The sequence below is a fragment of the Dictyostelium discoideum genome (assembly GCF_000004695.1).
Source record: "Dictyostelium discoideum AX4 chromosome 4 chromosome, whole genome shotgun sequence".
In the NCBI taxonomy this organism is placed as follows: Eukaryota; Evosea; class Eumycetozoa; order Dictyosteliales; family Dictyosteliaceae; genus Dictyostelium; species Dictyostelium discoideum.
This window is the reverse complement of record NC_007090.3, coordinates 1,827,082-1,847,004: the sequence shown is the minus strand read 5'-3', so window position 1 is coordinate 1,847,004 and position 19,923 is coordinate 1,827,082. Positions and strand designations below refer to the sequence as shown.

Here is a 19,923-nt window from a genome sequence, read left to right as displayed (position 1 = left end):
TAAATGTCATTGGAATTCAGGTGACACAGAAAAATCAATTGTATATAATGGTAAAGTTGGTATTAATGTAGAGAATCCAGCATATGCACTTTCAGTTCAAGGTACAATCTATGCATCTGAAGGTGTTTATCATCCATCAGATTTAAGAATAAAATATGATTTGAAATCGATCGACTCAAAATCAAATCTTGACAATGTAAATAGAATGAAACTTTACGACTATAAATATAATCCACAATGGACTCATATGAATGGTAGGGATCCATATTTAGATAATTGTGATAGAGGTGTTATCGCCCAAGATCTTCAAAGAATTTTACCAAATGCAGTACGTACCATTGGTAATAAGAATGTAAATGGCCAAGAAATTGAAAATCTTTTAGTAATTAAAAATGAAGCTTTAGTAATGGAAACAATTGGTGCAACTCAAGAACTTTCAAAACAAATGGATGAAATGAAATTAAAATTAATTACCTATGAATCAAAATTAAAAAATTTAAAAAAGAAATCAAGTAAGTTTTTTTAATTTTTAATTTTATTTTATTTTTAAAAAAAAAATTAAATTATTTATTAACCTATATTCCTTTTTTTTTTTTTTTTTTTTAGAAAATCAAACTATTCTATTGATTATATTCATGATAACCTTTTTATTGGTTGCTCTCTATATGTATAAACCATCAACCCATCATAGTCATCATCGTCGTCATAATTTTGATAATAATGATAATTAAAAAATAAAATAGTATAATAAAATAAAATAAAATAAATAAGTAATATTAAAATAATAAAAAATTTAAATTTAAACCTTTGTAAAATTATTTATTTCTTTAATAAAATATTATTAATTAATTTTAATTTAAAATTAAAATTAAAATTAAAAACTTTAAAAGAAAAAATAATAATATTATTGATAATAATAATAATAATAATAATAATAATAATAATAATAATAATAATAATAATAATAATAATAATAATAATAATAATAATAATAATAATAATAATAATAATAATAATAATAATAATAATAATAAAACATTTAAACAAAATTATAATAAATAATATATAGTTTATTTTTTGAGAGTCGAATAATGATAATTTGACAATATTAAAACATAAGAATCTATTGTTGAGAAGCTAAAAAAGCTAATGAACCAACAAAACCAGCTTGATAATCACATGCTACTTCATTTTTAACATAATCAGTACGATCATCTTTGTATGAATCATCTTGACCTGGGCCACCAACCAATGCACCCACTAAATTTTAAATAAAATTTATTAATATTATTATTATTTAAAAATAAAAAAATAAAAAAAAAACAAAAACTTACAATGTAAATAAGTATTATTAACTGGTGACATAATATTATCAGTTAAAGAATGATGAGAAGCTCTATGATGTGGATTAATTGGATGGTTTGGACCAATACCAACTACAAATGATTGTTGATTTGGATTATTTCCAAGGATATATCCGATTTGTTTAACTGTGAATGATGTATATTTATCACCACCATAGACACTCATAAGGAAGGAAGTTGTTGCTGCATAACGTGCTGGTGCCCACATCTAAATGAAAATATTAAATTAAATAAATAATTATTTTTAATATTAGTTTAACTGGTGATTTATGACATTTATGGAAAAAAAAAAACTTACTCTAATCCAAGCCAAACCACCTGGAGTGTATGGAACACCTCCACCTGGTAACCACCAATTTAAGAAACCTTCAATGTCATTGATATAAGTTTGATTACCAGGGAAGATTTGAGATAGTAATAATGCAGCACCTGGAGCTTTAAGATCCCAATCATGGGAATCTTGTTGAGCCATTTTACCAACATTATATTCAGTATAGTAGTTTACAGCTTTATCTAAATAGGATTTATCTTGTGTGGCTTTGTATAACCAAATGTTACCCCATACCAACTCATCATTGAATCCAGAGAATGATTTGTAATAGTTTTGAGCATCTGGAATACTATTTGAATAGATACCACGGTATGTATCACCAAAGTTATTGAGATCCTTTGAATGCTGGAGACAATTGGCTGCATAGGATGGGTCAATATCTTGCATGACCATTGAACAAATAGCAAGGGCAGCGGATGCTTCCAAAGCTAATTCAGTTCCTGGATTGTCTTGATCGATCATCATTGTTGGACGTGGCATTGTCATTAATTCTGGTGGGCCCCAATATGCATGGTCAGCCTCTGCATTTCCAACTTGACCACAAAATTCATTTGGAGAAATGTGGGCTGCCATTAACCAGTCCCAGCCCCATTGCAAATCCTCAAGATAGATTTTAGAAGCGCCACAATTTTCAATGGCTTCCTTATTTTGAAGATAACCCCACCCTAACATTGTCATTGAACCAGCCATTGGGAAACCAAATTTTACATGATCACCAGCATCAAAATAACCCTTTGAAAGATCACCATCACCATTTGCATCTGGTTGAGAACCTGGACTTGCATCTTGTAATGCAGAGTTACCTCTCCATGGAATATCATCATCTGGTAAACGACCTGCACGTTGGACTTTGTAAAACATCACAGCTTTATTTAACAAATCACAAAAATCTGTATCTGCCAAATTACCCAAATCAATTTTATTTTTTATATGGCCTCTTTCTCTACCATTAATATCGAGTTTAATTGAACAATAACCTATTGAACTAATTCCAATAAGTAAAATACATAAAATCCAAGCTTTTAATAGTAACATTCTGTAAAATAAAAAAATAAAAAATTAAACAATAATATAAAAAAGTTAATATATTTATAAAAGTATAAATATTAATATATTAAATATATTATATATTACTTTAATCTTTAAAATAAATGTTTTTTTTTTAAAAAAAAAAAATAAAAAAAATAATTCCTATTTATTATAAAAAAAATATAAAAAAATATAAAAAAAATATAAAAAAAATATAAAAAAAATATAAAAAAAATATAAAAAAAATTTTAAATATCTACATAGTTTCACTAACGATTTAAAAATATTAAAAAAAAATCAATCATACTCTTTTTGACCAATAATATCCAAAATAAAAAAAAAAAAAACTGTATGGAAAATATATTTTTTTTAAGTTGGCTAGTTTCAAAAAAAAAAAAAAAAAACCTGCCTTTATTTTAAAAATGACCTTTGAGATTTATAAAGATAAAATAAAAATAAAAAAATAAAAAAATAAAAAAAATAAAAAAAAAATGAAAAAAATTTTTAAAAATAAAATATTAAATAATTCTTTTTATTGAGATTTATAAAAGAGATATGAAGAGAAATGTTTAGAAAAAAATGAGAAATTTGGTGAATGTTCCATATAAAAAAAAATTTTACAATAATTTATCATTACACTTTTTTTATATTATTATATATAAATTTTTTTTTTTTTTGATTTTTTGGTTTTTGAGTGTTTGGTGTTTTTGTTTTTTTTTTGGTTGTTGATGGTAAAAATGTAAAAATTTGAAATGGAATCATAAGGAAAATGTTGAGGAAAATAAAGGCGGGAGTTGAAAAAAATATTTGAAAAAATTTGTGGTGGAGGATTCTCTTAGTCACGCATTGACTATTACAGCTATATATCTATTACTACTATTACTACTTTTTAAAAAATCATTACAATATTAATTTTTTAAAAAAAAAAAATATATATTTATAAAATTACAATATTTTTTTTTTTTAATTTTTTACAATACTATTATGAAATTTTAAAGGTTGATAATCGGAAAAATTGGATTTGTTATTATTATTATTACTATCGTTATTATTACTATTATTATTACCATTATTATTAATATTATTATTGTTATTATTATTATTGTTATTATTATTGTTATTATTATTATTATTATTAAAATTTGAAAAATCTGAATTATTTTGTTTATCAGTTGGAATATGTTTTGAACTTGAATTTAATTTAATTTGTGGGAATGATGGTAAAGAAGAAGCAGTTGAATTTAAACTGAAGCCACCCATTTGTTTGGTTTTTTTATTTGGTGATGGTACTATTGATGGTGGTGATGGTGGTGATGTTAATTTATTTAATGATTGATTTAATTGGAAATTAAATGAAGTTAATGGTGGTGATGATGAAGTTGTAGTTGTAGTAGTAGTTGTAGTTGTGGTAGTAGTATGATTATTATTATTATTATTATTATTATTATTATTATTATTATTATTATTATTATTATTATTATTATTATTAGTATTATTTAATAAATTTACAGATTGTAAAGTTGGTGTTGATGATGATGAATTTATATTAATTGAAGTTAACATTGGTGAAATTGATGGTACAATATTATCAGATGATGTGTTTAAATTGGTTGGAGATGATGATAACATACCATGGCCTCCCATGATTCCATTATTATTGTTGTTGTTGTTGTTGCCACTATTGTTATTATTATTACCACTTTCATCAATTGTTAAAGATGAATCTTCATCTTCATCTTCATCAATTATATCTTCACCCTCAGCGAATAAATCATCATTGTCATCACCTTTTCCAAATGGACCACCTCTCTTTACTTTAGCACGTTTATTTTGGAACCAAATTTGAACTCTTCTAGATGACATACCCAATTGATTGGCTAATCTTACTCTAATTTGTTGGCTTGGCATTTTATCAGTTTCAAAAATTTGTTCTAAAATGGCCAATTGTTCTGGACTAGTTCTTTGTCTTTTCTTTTTATTGGCAGCATTTAACGAACCTAATAAATCGCCAGTACTAGCACTAAGGTCGACCATACCACTGGAATTACCAACAACTCCATTTACACTGGTATTTAAATCTCCACCGTATGGAACCAAGTTTGAGCTATCCTTTAATTTAGTATTCAATACTGCTGGTGAACTTTCTGATAAATTTGGTACAGCAATTCCATTGGATGAAAAATTTAATAAGATTTTAGCTAATAAATGAATTTCCCTTTTTTTTGGAAAAAAAAAAAAAAATTGAAAAAATTTCAAAAAAATGATTAGAAAAATTAAAAATTAATTTTGGGTTGGAATTTTTTTTTTTTTTTTTTTTTTTTTCCACATATTAAAAAAACGAAAAAAAGTTACGGTTTGGGGTTGGAAAAAAAAAAAAAAAAAAAAAAAAAGATATTGAAGTAATAATAAAAAAAAAAAAATACATACTTTTCGTCTTTTGCTTCTTCGTTTCCATTAACATTGGAATTTGTTTGAGGTTCTGGAAGTGACTCTTTATCTTCATTGGCAATAAAACTTTCTCTTTGAGCTTTCATTGTATTTTTTACAATTTCGTCCAATGAGGAAATTGCTGATTTCATTGTAATCATTGTACTATTACTTGGTGAAGCGGTTGTAATATTATTATATCTATTCAAACTATTCATAATTGAGTTGTCAATATTTTTAATTTCAGAATTTGTATTTACATTTGAATTTGTTTTATTAATATTATTACTGGTTATATTTTTAAAATCATTATTGGCAGTTGTGGCTGTTGTTGTTGTGGTGGTGGTGGTAGTTGTGTTTGTTGGTGATGATGATGATGATGATGATGATGATGTTGGAGTGGTACCAGTAGCAGAAACAGATGTATTATTTTCATCAGTTTCAATTATTAATTCATTTGAATCCTCTTCTTCACTTTCTTCCAAAATTGGTGAAATATTATTTGTATTTAATGTTGATGTGATAGTATTAGTGGTAGTGGAAATAGTATTTGTGGTTGGTGTGGTTGGTTGGGTAGTTGGTGTGGTTGGTTGAGTTTCTTCAACCATATCAACATCATTTTGTAATTTAAATGTTGGTATATTATTTGTTATTATTTCTTGCATTTTTTATTTATTTATTTTTTTTATTTATTTGTTTATTTATTTATTTATTTATTTTTTTATTTTTTTTTTTTAATATTAAAAATTTCGGTTTTTAATTTATTAATTTTATTTTATTGGGAAAATATTATTTTTTTTTTTTTTTTTTTTTTTTAATTATTAATTATTAATTAATTATTATAAAAAGAAAAAAAGGCTATTTTTTATTGTAATAATTTTAATTTGGTATTGATTAAAAAAAATAATAATTTTTTATATTTTTTTTTTTTCTATAATTTTTAAATTAATTTTTTTTTTTTAAATTAGGCGAATTTTTTTATATTAAAAATAATAGGTATTTAATTTAAAGATTGATTTTTTTTTTTTTTAAAAAAAATAGAATTGTTTAGAAATAAATATTAATATGGAAAAAAAAATATTTATATATATATTTATATATATATATTTTTTTTTTTTTTTATTCGACTAGATATATTAATAAATTTTTGCTAATGTGACAAATGAAATTTTAAATATAATTTTTTTTTTTTTTTTTTTTTTTTAATATAATTAATCAAAAATTAAAAAAAAAAAAATAAAAAAAAAAGAAAAAAATTTAATTTAAAAAAAACGAAAAATGGCATAAAAAACCAGATATCATTATAGCTTTTTTTTTTTTTAAAATACGTTTTTAATTTAATTTATTTTTTTTAATTTTATTTTGTTTTTTTTTTAATTTTTTTTTTGGATTATATGGTGCAAGCGCCTCAATTTCGTATTTTTTTAAAATTTTTTTTTTTATTAATTGCTAAAAAAAAAATTAAAAAAAAAAAAAAAAAATAAAATTAAAAAATCCTATGTTACTGTTTTTAAAACCACAATTTTGTCTTTGGATATAGATTTTTTGAAAAAAAAAAAAAAAAATAAAAAGAAAAAAAAAAAAAAAAAAAAAAATTAAACGGGTTATTATAATTTAATTCAAATCAAACCCCCTTTTGAAAATAACCGGAAAAAAAAAAAAAAAAAAAAAAAAAAAAAATATTATAAAAATTAAAAAATAATTTATATTTATATTTTTTTTTGTTTTTTTTTTTTTTAAACCAAAATTATAGAAACAATAGAAATAATAACACCTTCAAATTGATAAAAAAAAAAAAAAAAAAAAAAAAAAAAAAAAAAAAAAACAATTGAAATAAAGGATATTATTAACTTAAATTAAATGATAACAATAACTCGTTAGATTGTACGAAATTTTTTATTTTTTTTATTTTTTTTATTTAATTTTATTTTACTTTTTTTTTTTTTTTTTTTTTTTTTTTTTTTGATCATTTTTTTTTTTTTTGATTATTTTGTTTTTTTTCCACTTTTTTTCACTTTTCTGTGTCAATGAAAAAAAAAAAATTAAAAAAAAATAAAAATAAAATAAAAAAAAAAAAAAATAAATCATGTGCTCAAGATATTTATTGTCAACCAATTTTGTACGAAAAAATAAAATAAATATTAATAATATTTTCCAAAATTCAAGATATTTTTCATCAAACATTGTAATTATTTTTTTTAAAATTTTTTATTTTATTTTTTTTATTTGTATTTAATAATAATAGTAATATTATTATTATAATAATTTTATTAATATATTGATTTTGAATTTTATTTTAATCATTTTTTTTTTTTTCTTTATTTATTTATTTATTTATTTATTTATTTATTTAATTGAATTTAATTTTATTATTTTTTTTATTTTTTTTATTTTCTTACTTGGAATTAGAGATGGGATGACAGTTGGTCAGTTAAGGAATTATTATTAAAAAATAAGGATAATGATGAATCATCAGTAATTAGTAAAGATAGATTAAAAAAACTATCAAATTTGGCAATGTTGTCCATACCTGAAGATAAAGTTGAACAATATTGTGATGATTTAGGTGGATTTTTAAATTCTGTTGAATCAATTCAATCAGTAAATACAGAGAATGTTAGACCACTTCATTCAATTTTAGAGGATACACAATTAACATTACACTTTGAACAAACAACAGTAAATCAAGACCATGAACATATTTTAGATCATTCAAATAATGTCCAAGGTGGCTTCTTTACTGTTCCAAAACAAATTTCTTCACATACAAATTCCCAAAAAAGTAATAAAAATAATTCAATTGATGATGAATTTTAAATTTTATTTTTTGTTATTTCCATTTATATTTAAGATTTTTTTTTTTTTTTTTTTGGGTATTTAAAAAAAAAAAAAAAAAATATGAAAAAAGAAAAAAAAAAAAAAAAATAAAAAAAAAAAAATTTTAAAAAAAAAAAAAAATGAAAATAAAAAAATAAAAAATTAAAAAAATAAAATTTAAAAAAAAAAAAATATTCACCAAACATCAACAACCAAAGCAATATTTATTTAATTTTTTAAAAAAAAAGAATCAAATAAAATAGAGTAACAATATATTTTTTTTAAAAAAGAAGATCAGATATTAGTGATGAGTGATGATTTAGGTAGAGAAACTAAAAACAATTAAAAAAAGATTATATGAAAGTAAAAAAAAACAAAATATAATAAAACTGATATACAAATAATCAAAAGAGATATTTTTAAACAAAATTAACAATACTACAGAACTGATTTAAAAATATATTATATAAGTAATAGTAATAAAGAATAAAAATAATAACAAAAACGCAACACCCACCAATAAAATAACATCACAAAAACACAACCAACATTTTAATAATAAATAATAAATAATAATAATAATAATAATAGAAATAGTACATAGTAACAACAATAATAGTTTAAAGATTTAATGTAAGATATTTAATTGCTTTAATTAGTTTTCTTTAAAACTATTTTTGTGTATTTTCAATACCGTTAATTTCAAAAAAAAATTAAAAAAAAAAAAAAAAAAAAAAAAAGAAATGAAATGGGATGAAAAAAACAATAAATAAAATAAATGTATTAAGAAAAAAAAAAAAAATTACATCAAAAATATAAAAGAAATAAGGAAAAATAATTAAATAACAGTTAGATGTTTTTTTAACTATCTTTGTATTTCTATTTTTTTTTTTTTTTTTTTTTTTTTTTTTTTAATTTTTTTTATTTTTATTTTTATTTTTTTTTTTTATTTTTTTAATTTTTTTTTTTAATTTTTTTAATTTTTTAATTTTTTTTTCATTTAATATATTTTTTCATAAAACACATGCGAATGAAGTTCATCGCAATCTATTCATTCTTTTTTTATAAATAATAATAATAATAATAATAACAATAATTAAATAATTATTAATAAATATTATAAAAAAATATAAAAATAATTTATTGTCAAAAAAAAAAAAAAAAAAAAAATAAACAGAAAATAAAAAAAAAAAAAAAAAAAAAAAAATGAAATCAGATGAAGAGAAATCAAAAGAATTAAAAGATAGTAGTAAAGAGATATTAAATGGCGAAAAAGAACAAAAAATGGAAGTTGATGAACCAAAAAAAGATGCCACAGCATCTGATTCAACAACTGCAGATTTAGAAAATAAAAAAGAGAGTAGTGGGAGTGATGATACAGCAACAACAGATGTAAAAAAAGATGATAGTAAACAAGAAAATCAAACAAACGATAACAACACCTCTGTTAATGGTAAAGATGAAAAAGAAAAAACCGATGAAAAAGGTGAATCTAAAGAAGAAAAGAAAGAAACAGAAAAAAAAGTAGAGGAGAAAAAAGATGAAACTAATGTTGAGGAAAAACCAAAACAACAAATTGAGGAAAAAGTTGAAGAAAAAAAAGATGAGAAAAAAGAACAAGATAAAAAGGAAAAAGAGGATGAGGTAATGAAAGACCAACAAGATAAAGATAAAGAAGTAGAAAAAGAAAAAGAAGTAGAGAAAGAAAAAGAAAAAGAAAAAGAAAAAGAAAAAGAAAAAGAAAAAGAAAAAGAAAAAGAAAAAGAAAAAGAAAAAGAAAAGGAAAAAGAAAAAGAAAAAGAAGTAGAAAAAGAAATAGAAACAAAACAAGTCGAAAAGGAAATAGGAGAGGTAGAAAAGGAAACAAAAAAAGTAGAAAATGAAACAAAAGAGGTAGAAAAGGAAAAAGAAAAGGAAATGGATAAAGAAAAAGAAAAGGAAGAAAAGTCAGAAGAAAAACCTCAAGAAAAACCTCAAGATAAACCTCAAGAAAAGCCTGAAGAAAAATTAGAAGAAAAAGATAACAAAAACTTTGAAAATGTAGATAAAGAAAAGAAACAAGAAGAAAATGTAAAAAATATTAATGGTAAAGAAGAATTAAGTAAAGAATCATCACCACCAATAATAGATAGTAGTGATAATAATAATAATAATGAAAAAGAAAATAAAAATGTAGATAGTAATAATAGTAGTAATAATAATAATAATAATAATAATAATAATAATAATAATAATAATAATAATAATAATAATAATAATAATGGTAATGACAATGATAAAAATAAAAAACTTGAAAATATAATAAATGATGATAAAGAGGAGATGGTTATAGATGAATCAGTATCAACAAAAACTGATACTAATAATAATAATAACAATAATAACAATAATAATAATACAAATGGTACACAAGAAAAAGGAAGGGATTCACCAATTAATATAGAATCAAATAGTAATATAGATTTAAAGAATAAAGAAAAAACAGCTCCATCTCCTTCAACGCCTCCAAATAATTCGAATACAACTACCAACAATAATAATAATAATAATAATAATAATAATAAAGAAAAACAAAATGGAGGAGAATCATATGAAGAAGTTGATAAATCAAAGATTGAAGAAGAATTAGAGAAAAAGAGACAGACAATGTCAGATAATATAGTGGTAACATCACCGAAAAATGTAGGATCAAATGGTGTAACTAATAGTGTAACCGATGATGACGATGATATGGAAGAAGAGTATGAATCTGTTTTCGCAAAAGATAGGAATCAAGAGGTTTCAATCGCAAAGAGTAGTTATAGTGCAAACAAAGAAGCTGATTTAGAAACAAAGAAACGTTTAGAGTGTTTGGGAAATATGGAAAAATTAGAAAAAGAGTTTACCGATTTAAAAGAAAAATTCTTTAATGATAAATTAACTCAATTAAAAAAAGAAATTGACGAGATAAAATTAGGTAAATATATTATATAATATAGATTTTAGTAGTTTTATTTTATATACTTATTATTTCTTTTTTTCAAAAAATAGGTGAACATATTAGTTTTCAAGAAAGAATAAGAGAATTAGAGAATAAAAAAGATAAAAAATTAATGATCGCAGAGAATTGGAAAAATTATCAAATTCAAAGTATTATGAATATGTATGAAGCCGAAAGACAACAATACGAAGATGAACATCAAGAAGAGGCAACTCATCTCAGAGAGAAAATGGTTACTACCCTATCAGAGAGACAAAAGAGAATTTCAGAAGAAAAAGAATCAATGAGAATGGTCGACAATGAATCAAGAATAACAACAAGAACAAGAAGAAGAACTCAACAACCAAACACTCAACAACAACCTGTATCTGTAAAGAAAAAACAAAATCGTATGTTATTTTATTATTATTATTATTATTTTTCTTTTTTTTTAAAATAAAAAAAAAAAAAAAAAAAAAAACACTTTGTTCATTGGAATCAGTAACTAACAATTATTTTAAATTTAGCGCCATCCATTGTTTATAGTCTTAAAGAAAATGAGATTATGGAAGATTACAATCTTATTTTTAAAACTAGACGTTAACTTTATAGCTATTGCCAACTTAATTTTTATTGTATAAACAAACTCGCATCGTATATATGTACCCCCAAACCACCATTTTCTTTTTTTTTTTTTTTTTTTTTTACAACTATCTGTGGATATCCTTCCCAAAAAAAAAAAAAAAAAAAAAAAAGTCCCAAACCCCCAAAAAAAAAAAAAAAGTCATAAAAAAAAAAAAATCATAAAAAAAAAAAGAAAAAAAAAAAAAGAATAAAATAAAAAAATAATTATTAAATAGAAAAACATTATGTATTTTTAAAATTAGGTTTTTTTTTTTTCTGATTTTGTATTTGTAAAAACCTAAAAAGGAATTATGGTTTAAAATTTTTTTTAATAACCAAATTATATTTATAAATAGGTTAATGTATATATGTTTTTATTGAAATATTTTCTTTTTACAAAATAAAAAAAACAAATTTATTATTTTATATTTTTTTTTTTAAAAATGATTATGTTGGGGTGTTTTTTTGGTAAAAAATATTAAAAAAAAAAGGTAATAATTTTATAAAATTTTTAAGAGATAATTTTTTTTTTAAAATTATAAAGATGTTGTTAAGTTAAAAAAAGAATTATTCAACATTTTTAATTGATGAAAAAAAAAAATAAAAAAAATAAAAATAAAATAAAATTATTTGATTTTAAATTTTATTTATTTAATTATAAAATCTCACTTGTTTTGTTTTTTTTTTTTTTTTTTTTTTTTTTTTTTATCTATTTTTTTAATTTTAATAAATCTTTATCTAAAACTAAAGAGTTTTTTTAAAATATTATTAATTTAAAATGAAACTAACAGCTTTCGGATTATTTTTAATATTCTCTTTATTATTTATAAATTACACATTTTCATTAGAATTATGTGGACCAAGAAGTTGCAAAAATGGTTCATTTTGTGTTTCACTTCAAACAACAGCAGTTTGTAGACCAGAAGGTAAGTAAAATAAATATATATAGAGAGTTATTTTGATTTATAATTTAATTTAATTTAATATATTTGATTTTAAAAATAATAAAAATAATAATAATAATAATAATAGCACAAGCATATACAATTATTCAAGTAAATATTACAAATGAAGGTGCATGGCCAGACTCTGCACAATTTAAAGGAACAATTACAAATATTTGTGGTGTTAGAATTAAAAAAATTGTTTTAGGTGTTCAAAAGTTTGCAATGTTAAAATCATCAGCAATTTGGAATGCTCGTTATTCAAAAGAGTTTGAAGAAATTACTGTTCCTGATTTTGCTGATGGTATCCTACCGATAGAAGACCCATACACTTTTGGATTTATTTTAAAAAATAGTAATCTACCACCAATAATTATTAAAAGTATAAGATTTTAATAATATTTCAAAATTAAATATTTAATAAAACAATCGTTTAATGAAAATAACTTTATTAATTTAAAAAAAAAAAAAACAATAAAGATGTTAATAATTTATTTTTTATTTTCCTTTATAAAGAGTAAAGAGATGGTGAATACAGTGGGAGGGGAGGGTTTTTGTTTTGTTTTTTTTTTTGTTTTTTTTTTTTTAAAATTTGAATGAAGTTATTTTTGAATTTGATTATATTGATTCTTGAGTGCTTCTGCTTCTGCTTCTGCCTCTGCAGCTCTTCTAAGCTCACGAGATTTCTTTTGAGTCAAGATCCTAAAGTATTCTTTGTCTTTTGCATTTATTTCTTCAGTTCTCTTTTTATTTACTAATCTTTGACATTTGTTGCAAATGAACTTTTCAATAACATACTTTGCACTTGTTTTACAGTTTATACATGTACCTTTGTAATTTAATTTTGAGAACATATCTACATAATATGGTTCTTGAACTGCCAAGTAAGCAACTCTTTCCAATAATTGAAATTTATATAAATTTCGAAGTTCTTTGTTATAGCCATCAATTCTTTCTTTATCATATGGATCAATAAATAATATTCTTCTTCTTTCTTCATAATCAAATGGAATTGGTTGAGTAGTAGTTGTAGTAGTGGGTATTCATTGTATTTTCGGCCTTTATTGATGTTAATTGTGAAAAAAAGTGAATAATTAATTTTTTATTTTTTTTTTTTTTTTTTTTTTTTTTTTCTTTTATTTTTTTAAAATCCTAGTAACTACTATTTTTTCATTTGGTGCCCTATTTAATTTTGATTTTATTTTTTTTTTTAATAATTTTTACAGGGGGGGGTTTTTTATTTATTTTTATTTTGAAACCCAAGGTTAATTTAATTGTTTTAAAACGTTGAAATTTTACGGGTTTTGAAATTCGAAAAAAAAAAAAAATGAAATAAAAAGAAATTTTATATTTTTTTTTTTTTTTTTTTATTTTACTCATTCACATATTTCTTTATACATTTATTTTTTATTATTTTTATTATGAAAATTTTTTAAAAATTATATTAACGATTGCAATATCCAATTCAAAAAAAAAAAAAAAAAAAAAAGGTGATAGTCAAAATCAAATAGTAAATAAAGAGAGATCCAAATAATCAAAATAATCAAAATAATAATTCTTCGAGGGTAAAAATGAACTTGGTTAAAAAGATATTGATGAACCAAGAAACTTACATCTAAGGATAAATCTTACATCTAAATGATAAATTATTTAATAATTAGTAAAAATATTTTAATTTAACTGTTATTATTAAATTGGAATGATTTTGGTTCAGATGGCATGGATCCACCAATAGGAATGGTTTATAAATGAATAAATTTTATTTATTTTTTATAGATTATGCATTGCAGCATTGAGTTTATTTTTTGCGCTATCTGCTAAAGCCTTGGTATGATCTAAGAATGTAACGTTGTTGATACTTTGATATTGTCCATTTAATAAAACATTTCCAAATGTAGTATTTGAGTTTGATGATGATGATTTCAATGAAATTAATTGTAATGATTCTATTATAAAAAAACAGTATTAGAGAGGTTTTTCATTATTATTTCATATATTTTTTTTAAAACTTACTGAATAACATTTTTTTTAGTTTTAATTAAATAAAGTATTGGATTATTATTTCATTTTTTTTTTTGGTTTTTATACACTTTTTTTTTTAATTTTTAAAAAAAAAACAATTATATAATTAAATAAAATTTCAGTTTTTTTTTTTTTTTTTTTTTTTTTTTTTTTTTTTTTTATTAAATCTATAAAATATTAGATTTAAATGTTCTCGAGAGAGAAAACATAATTTGTTTGAAATCTTATAATAAAATAAAATTGTCAAAACAGAAAAAAAATTTAACCAGGATCATTTTAATGAACTACTTAAATAAAAAAACAATGTTTGGTTATAAATAATTTTTTTAAAAAAAAAATAATTAAAAAAATTGTTTACAATTAAATTTTAATAAAATAATTTATTTAAATTTTTATTTTAAAAAAGTGAGTGATTTATTTAATTGGCATCATGGAGATTCTCACCCAAAATGTTGATTTTTGTTTCCTTTGTTGCCATTCAAAACTTTGGCATTATCCAATAATTAAATAACATATTCATAGTTTGAGATTTTCAATTTAGGTTGGCATCGCTTTAGAGTTTGATGATGATTTTGACAATTGATTGAATGGATTCAAAAATAACATTAAATTTTTTTTTTTTTATTCACTTTTTTTTAAATTTTATTAATATTAATTTTAAAAGTTACCTGTTTTATTTTTTTAAAAAATTAATATTGTTATTTTATTTAAAAACTTAATAAAATTTTTTGTTTTTTTTTAGTTTTACAAAATTAAATAAGTTTTATTTAATTTTAATTGTTTAAATTTTTTTTTTTTTAAACATTAATTTTTAAAAGATATTATTTTTTTAAACAAAAAAAAAAAAAACATTAAATTATATTAATGATCTTTAATTAAGTTATATTCAAAATTATTATTAGGGGGGGGGGAGAAAAAAAAAGAAAAAATGGTCACTTTTTTTTTTTTTTTTTTTTTTAATTAATACTAAATGTCAAAATCTGTTTGTTTTGTAAAATTTGCAAATTTCAAAAACATCAAACACACAATATTTAAAACAAAATTAAACACAGATCCATGGAGAATTTTTTTTTTCTTTTTTTTTTACTAATAAATTCCCAAAACAAAAAAAAGTTTACCATTTAAATTATATAAATTTTTTATTTCTTTTTATAACTATTTTTAATTTTTTTTATTACTTAAATAATTTATTCAATCATTTTTTTTATAAATTCAAATAAAGTAGTAAACAAAATAGAAATGATACTGAATAACATTTTTAATGGTACAATTAATAAATATTGTTTTGAAATGATTATTAAAAATGAGTATTTATAGTTTTAATTTTTTTAAAAAACATTTTGAAAAAGAAATAGTGTTTAAGATTTTTATTTTAAATCTATTATAAGAACATATGCATTACGCTACTCTAATTAATTTTAATTAAAAAAAAAAAAAAAAAAAAAAATTAAGTTTACAATTCTCCCCACTCTCTTTTATTTTTTATTTTTTTTTTTTTTTTTTTTTTTTTTTTATTACCAAAAACCAATGTTTTTTTTAGGAAATTGTTGAATGTCCAAATTTAAAATATAGTTACTAAGTAAAAATGGTTTTTTAAAAAAAAAAAAAAAGGAAAAAAGGAAAAAAAAAAAAAAAAATTTTTAAAAGGTTTTTTTAAAAATAAAATTAAAAAAAGTATAAAATGTGGGTTTCAAAAAAAAAAAAAAAAAAAAATTTTTGGGGCCCTAAAAAGGGGGTCATGTTTGGACCCAAAAAAAAAAAAAAAAAAAAAAAAGAATTTTGAAAAAAAAAAAAAAAAAAAAAAAAAAAAAAAAACTCAAATTGCATTTGTTTCTATTTTAGTGTCTTTACCTATCTTTGGCATTATCAATTAATTAAAACACCTCTTTTACACATTTTAATTTTATTTTTTTAAATTTTTTCATTTTTTTTTTATTTTTTTATTTTGCCAAAATAAAATTTTTTTTTTTTTTGTGTATTATTATAATAAAAGCAACACACCCGCATAAATAAATAAATAAATAAATAAAAAAACAAATAGATAAATAAATAAATAAATAAATAAACAAATAAATAAAAAAATAAAATAATAATAAAAAAAGAGCGCGTAAGCTTTTAAATTGTTTTTCATACATTTTATAAACAAATAATAAATATATTTCTATCTATCAATTGTATAGTAATAATATAATAATATAATAAGTGGTAAAGAGGGGTCGAGAAAAAAATATAAACTATAATCATATAAAATATACATATATAAATATATACAAATAATGGATATAATATCACAAACAGATTCAACACCTACAACTCCAAACGAAAATAATAATAACATAAACATAATGAGCTCAAATAACAACACAAACAATAGTACTAGCGACTTCTATCTAAAAAGTATAACTACAAATTCAAATAACGATGAAACTATAATAGATTTAAATTCATCATCACCATCTACAAATTCTAACTCAACCTCTATTCCTTTATATAATACAAATAATGAAAACAATAATAATAATAATAATAATAATAATAATATTAATAATGATAACATTGAAACATATAAAAATAAATTTGTAAAATATAATGAAAATGAATTTTTAGATTTAGATAAACAAGTATTTGTTACATCAACATCCTCAGCAACTACAGCAACAACTTCATCTTCGTCGTCAACAATGAAATCAAAGAGAAACAGTGATAGTTTTGATTCAAAGGAGTTAAAGTTAGGCGATTTAGAGGGAAACAGTGGTTCATCAAACAAAAGAGCTTCTTTACAATTACACCCAACCAACTATTCGGGTTCTTCCTCACTTTTAAGATCACCATATGAATCACCTTCAAAAAATATTTTAATTAGAACATTTAGTGAGAATATGGCAAATAGTGTAAAAAAACCTTCATCTGCTCTTAAATCTTCAATTTTTAGTAGCAACTCATCATCATCATCATCAACAGTAACAACATCATCAACAACAACAACAACCACAACAAATAATAATAATGTAAATAATAATAATAATAATAATAATATAGTACCACCTTCACCACATTATACAGTTAAAAAGAATCATAATAGTCAAATTATGTTCCCGTCAAATACACCAGCAAAACCATCAAGTTTTGTTCAAACACCTCAAAATTATTATTTCGACAGTCAACAACAACAGCAACAATCAGAGATGAATCAATCATCAGAATTGAAATTCCAATACATTTTAGATAATCCAGATAATAAAACGTCAGAAACTGAATTAAAGTATATTCTATTCGATCTTTTTCCAGATATAGAAGAAGATATGCTTCAAGAGATGTTACTTAGAATTCCATTTGATGATGGTTACGTATCAAATAGTGTTATCATTAGTTTAATGGAAAAACAAGATAAACAATCATTAAATGATAGTTTAGAGGTTGATGACTTTCAAAATCACCCAATTAATAATTTAGGTGATTATAAAGATGGGAAAAATTCAATCAATAATAATACTAATAATAGTAACAACAACAACAACAACAACAATAATAGTAATAATAACAATACCAATAATGAAGGTAATAACAATTTAACTCATTCACCACTTCAATTACAACAACCACATCCACAACCACAACAACAACAACAACAACAACAACAACAACAACAACAACAACAACAACAACAACAACAACAACAACAACAACAACCACAACCACAACAAAAGCCTGCTTATTTTTCAACATCAATTTATGGTAATTCAGGTGAATTTGAAGGTGTAAGTGGTTCATTTGGTGAGAGTTATTATCAACCTGAGCAAATTCAAAAACTTCAAGAAGAATTATACCAAACAAAAAGGGAATTACAAAACTATAAAGATGTAAATATTCATATTAATTTAATTTTTTTTTATTTAACTTTTACATATGTATTTAATATATTACTAATAATTAATAATTCTCATTAGAATGATAGAGAAATTAAAATAAAAAATAAAAGATTAGAAGAGGAACAAGCAAAACTTTGCTTAGAAATTAAAACTATTCAAGAAGAGAATACAAAGAATAAAAAAGAATTATCAAATTTAAAAGATTCAGAAAAAAAGAAAAGAGATTATCAAATGGCAACTGAATTAGAAGAATATAAGAAAAAAGAAAATGATTTAGCTAAACAGGTAGAAGAATGTAAAAAACAATTATCTACATTGAGAAATAATAATAAAGAAGAAAAACAAAAAGTTTTATTGGTTGAAAAAGAAAAAGAAGAATTAATTATAAAAAATTTAGAAATTGAAAAGAATTTAAAATCAATAACAAATAAATTTAATAATTTATCACAAAAATCTGAAGAATATTTTAATCAAATTATAAATATGGAAAATGAAAAACAAAAACAATTATTACTACAACAAGAACAACAACAACAACAACAAAATACACCACCACTTACTTCATCCCAACCAAATTCTTTAAATCAATCTAAAAATATTTTAAATGTTTCACAACTTCAATCAAATAATAATAATAATAATAATAATAATCAATTAGGAGAATCAACATTTGGATTACAATCAAAAATAATGGCACATAATAATTTAACTCAATCAACAGTTACAAATGATCAACATCATATGGAATTAATTCAAAAGATTGAAATGTTAGAAGCTGAAATCGTTAATCTTCAAGCATTTAATAAGACACAAGTTGAAAGTAATAAATCACTATCCGAAGAAAATAATGATCAAAATAATATCATTACGAAATTAAATTCAAAATTACAAAAACTACAAATCGAATTAGCTCAAACTCAACAAACTTTACAATTACATCAACAAACTTTAGTAAATAATGAAAAAGATAATAATAATAAAAATAATAATAATAATAATAGTAACAATGATAACGATAATGATAATAATAATAATAATAATGATAAAAATACAACATCTTCAAATCAATTACAACTTTTAACAGTTTTAGAGCAAAATAAATCACTAAAACTTTTACTACAAAATAAAAATAATAAACTTAGTGATATGGAAGATAAAAACATGTTGTTAGTAAACTCTTACAGCAATTTATCACAAATTACCGAGGCTTTAAAACAGTATCAATCATCTAATAATAATAATAGCAATAGCAATAGTAGTAGTAATGATGACGATGATTTAATATTAACAAAACCAACTAGCTTTTCAAGACGTTTATTCAATTCTGTGGAAGTTGCTTTCTCAATCTTTGGATTTTTGGTATTTATTTTAATTGCAATCATAGTAATCATAAGACAAACACACGAACCTTATGTTTTCGAAGCAATAAGTTAACTTTGTTTATTAAACTAAAAATATGTGTAATTAAAATCAGAAAATAAATAAATTTTAAAAAAAAAAAAAACTCCTTTTATTTTTCTTACTTTTATTTAAAGAC

The 19,923-nt window shown here is 21.0% G+C and overlaps 9 protein-coding genes across 9 annotated transcripts in view; 5 read left to right on the top strand and 4 right to left on the bottom strand.

Annotated features, from left to right (window-relative positions):
• rcdK (NDT80/PhoG-like protein) overlaps positions 1-731 on the top strand; it is a gene marked incomplete at both ends in the record, with an annotated part of 3,026 nt that extends 2,295 nt beyond the window's left edge. Inside the window, 2 exons of the mRNA XM_633614.1 lie at positions 1-512; positions 607-731. The exon at positions 1-512 is cut by the window's left edge and continues 1,110 nt beyond it. Of these exons, the coding sequence (XP_638706.1) occupies positions 1-512; positions 607-731 (637 nt within the window). The remainder of the gene's footprint in view (positions 513-606) is intronic.
• Positions 732-1,123: 392 nt separating this feature from the next.
• DDB_G0284295 (hypothetical protein) lies at positions 1,124-2,730 on the bottom strand (the record flags this gene model as incomplete). Its single annotated transcript, XM_633613.1, has 3 exons — positions 1,124-1,260; positions 1,335-1,572; positions 1,663-2,730. The coding sequence occupies 3 exons, from the start codon at positions 2,728-2,730 to the stop codon at positions 1,124-1,126; spliced, it is 1,443 nt and encodes a 480-aa protein (XP_638705.1).
• Positions 2,731-3,687: 957 nt separating this feature from the next.
• On the bottom strand, positions 3,688-5,816 carry hbx10 (homeodomain containing protein; the record flags this gene model as incomplete). The annotated part of the gene is made up of 2 exons (XM_633612.1): positions 3,688-4,939; positions 5,152-5,816. 2 exons carry the CDS (start codon positions 5,814-5,816, stop codon positions 3,688-3,690), a joined length of 1,917 nt encoding a protein of 638 aa, XP_638704.1.
• Positions 5,817-7,567: 1,751 nt separating this feature from the next.
• gatC (glutamyl-tRNA amidotransferase C subunit) lies at positions 7,568-7,968 on the top strand (the record flags this gene model as incomplete). The annotated part of the gene is made up of 2 exons (XM_633611.2): positions 7,568-7,577; positions 7,628-7,968. 2 exons carry the CDS (start codon positions 7,568-7,570, stop codon positions 7,966-7,968), a joined length of 351 nt encoding a protein of 116 aa, XP_638703.2.
• A 1,206-nt stretch (positions 7,969-9,174) lies between these two features.
• DDB_G0284289 (hypothetical protein) lies at positions 9,175-11,531 on the top strand (the record flags this gene model as incomplete). The annotated part of the gene is made up of 3 exons (XM_633610.1): positions 9,175-10,924; positions 10,999-11,337; positions 11,455-11,531. 3 exons carry the CDS (start codon positions 9,175-9,177, stop codon positions 11,529-11,531), a joined length of 2,166 nt encoding a protein of 721 aa, XP_638702.1.
• Positions 11,532-12,329: 798 nt separating this feature from the next.
• Positions 12,330-12,891, top strand: DDB_G0284287 (hypothetical protein; the record flags this gene model as incomplete). The annotated part of the gene is made up of 2 exons (XM_633609.1): positions 12,330-12,477; positions 12,584-12,891. 2 exons carry the CDS (start codon positions 12,330-12,332, stop codon positions 12,889-12,891), a joined length of 456 nt encoding a protein of 151 aa, XP_638701.1.
• A 206-nt stretch (positions 12,892-13,097) lies between these two features.
• DDB_G0284285 (hypothetical protein) lies at positions 13,098-13,349 on the bottom strand (the record flags this gene model as incomplete). Its single annotated transcript, XM_633608.1, has 1 exon — positions 13,098-13,349. The coding sequence occupies one exon, from the start codon at positions 13,347-13,349 to the stop codon at positions 13,098-13,100; it is 252 nt and encodes an 83-aa protein (XP_638700.1).
• Positions 13,350-14,265: 916 nt separating this feature from the next.
• On the bottom strand, positions 14,266-14,518 carry DDB_G0284283 (hypothetical protein; the record flags this gene model as incomplete). Its single annotated transcript, XM_633607.1, has 2 exons — positions 14,266-14,441; positions 14,509-14,518. The coding sequence occupies 2 exons, from the start codon at positions 14,516-14,518 to the stop codon at positions 14,266-14,268; spliced, it is 186 nt and encodes a 61-aa protein (XP_638699.1).
• A 2,275-nt stretch (positions 14,519-16,793) lies between these two features.
• Positions 16,794-19,820, top strand: DDB_G0284281 (hypothetical protein; the record flags this gene model as incomplete). Its single annotated transcript, XM_633606.1, has 2 exons — positions 16,794-18,425; positions 18,465-19,820. The coding sequence occupies 2 exons, from the start codon at positions 16,794-16,796 to the stop codon at positions 19,818-19,820; spliced, it is 2,988 nt and encodes a 995-aa protein (XP_638698.1).
• Between the last annotated feature and the right edge of the window lie 103 nt (positions 19,821-19,923).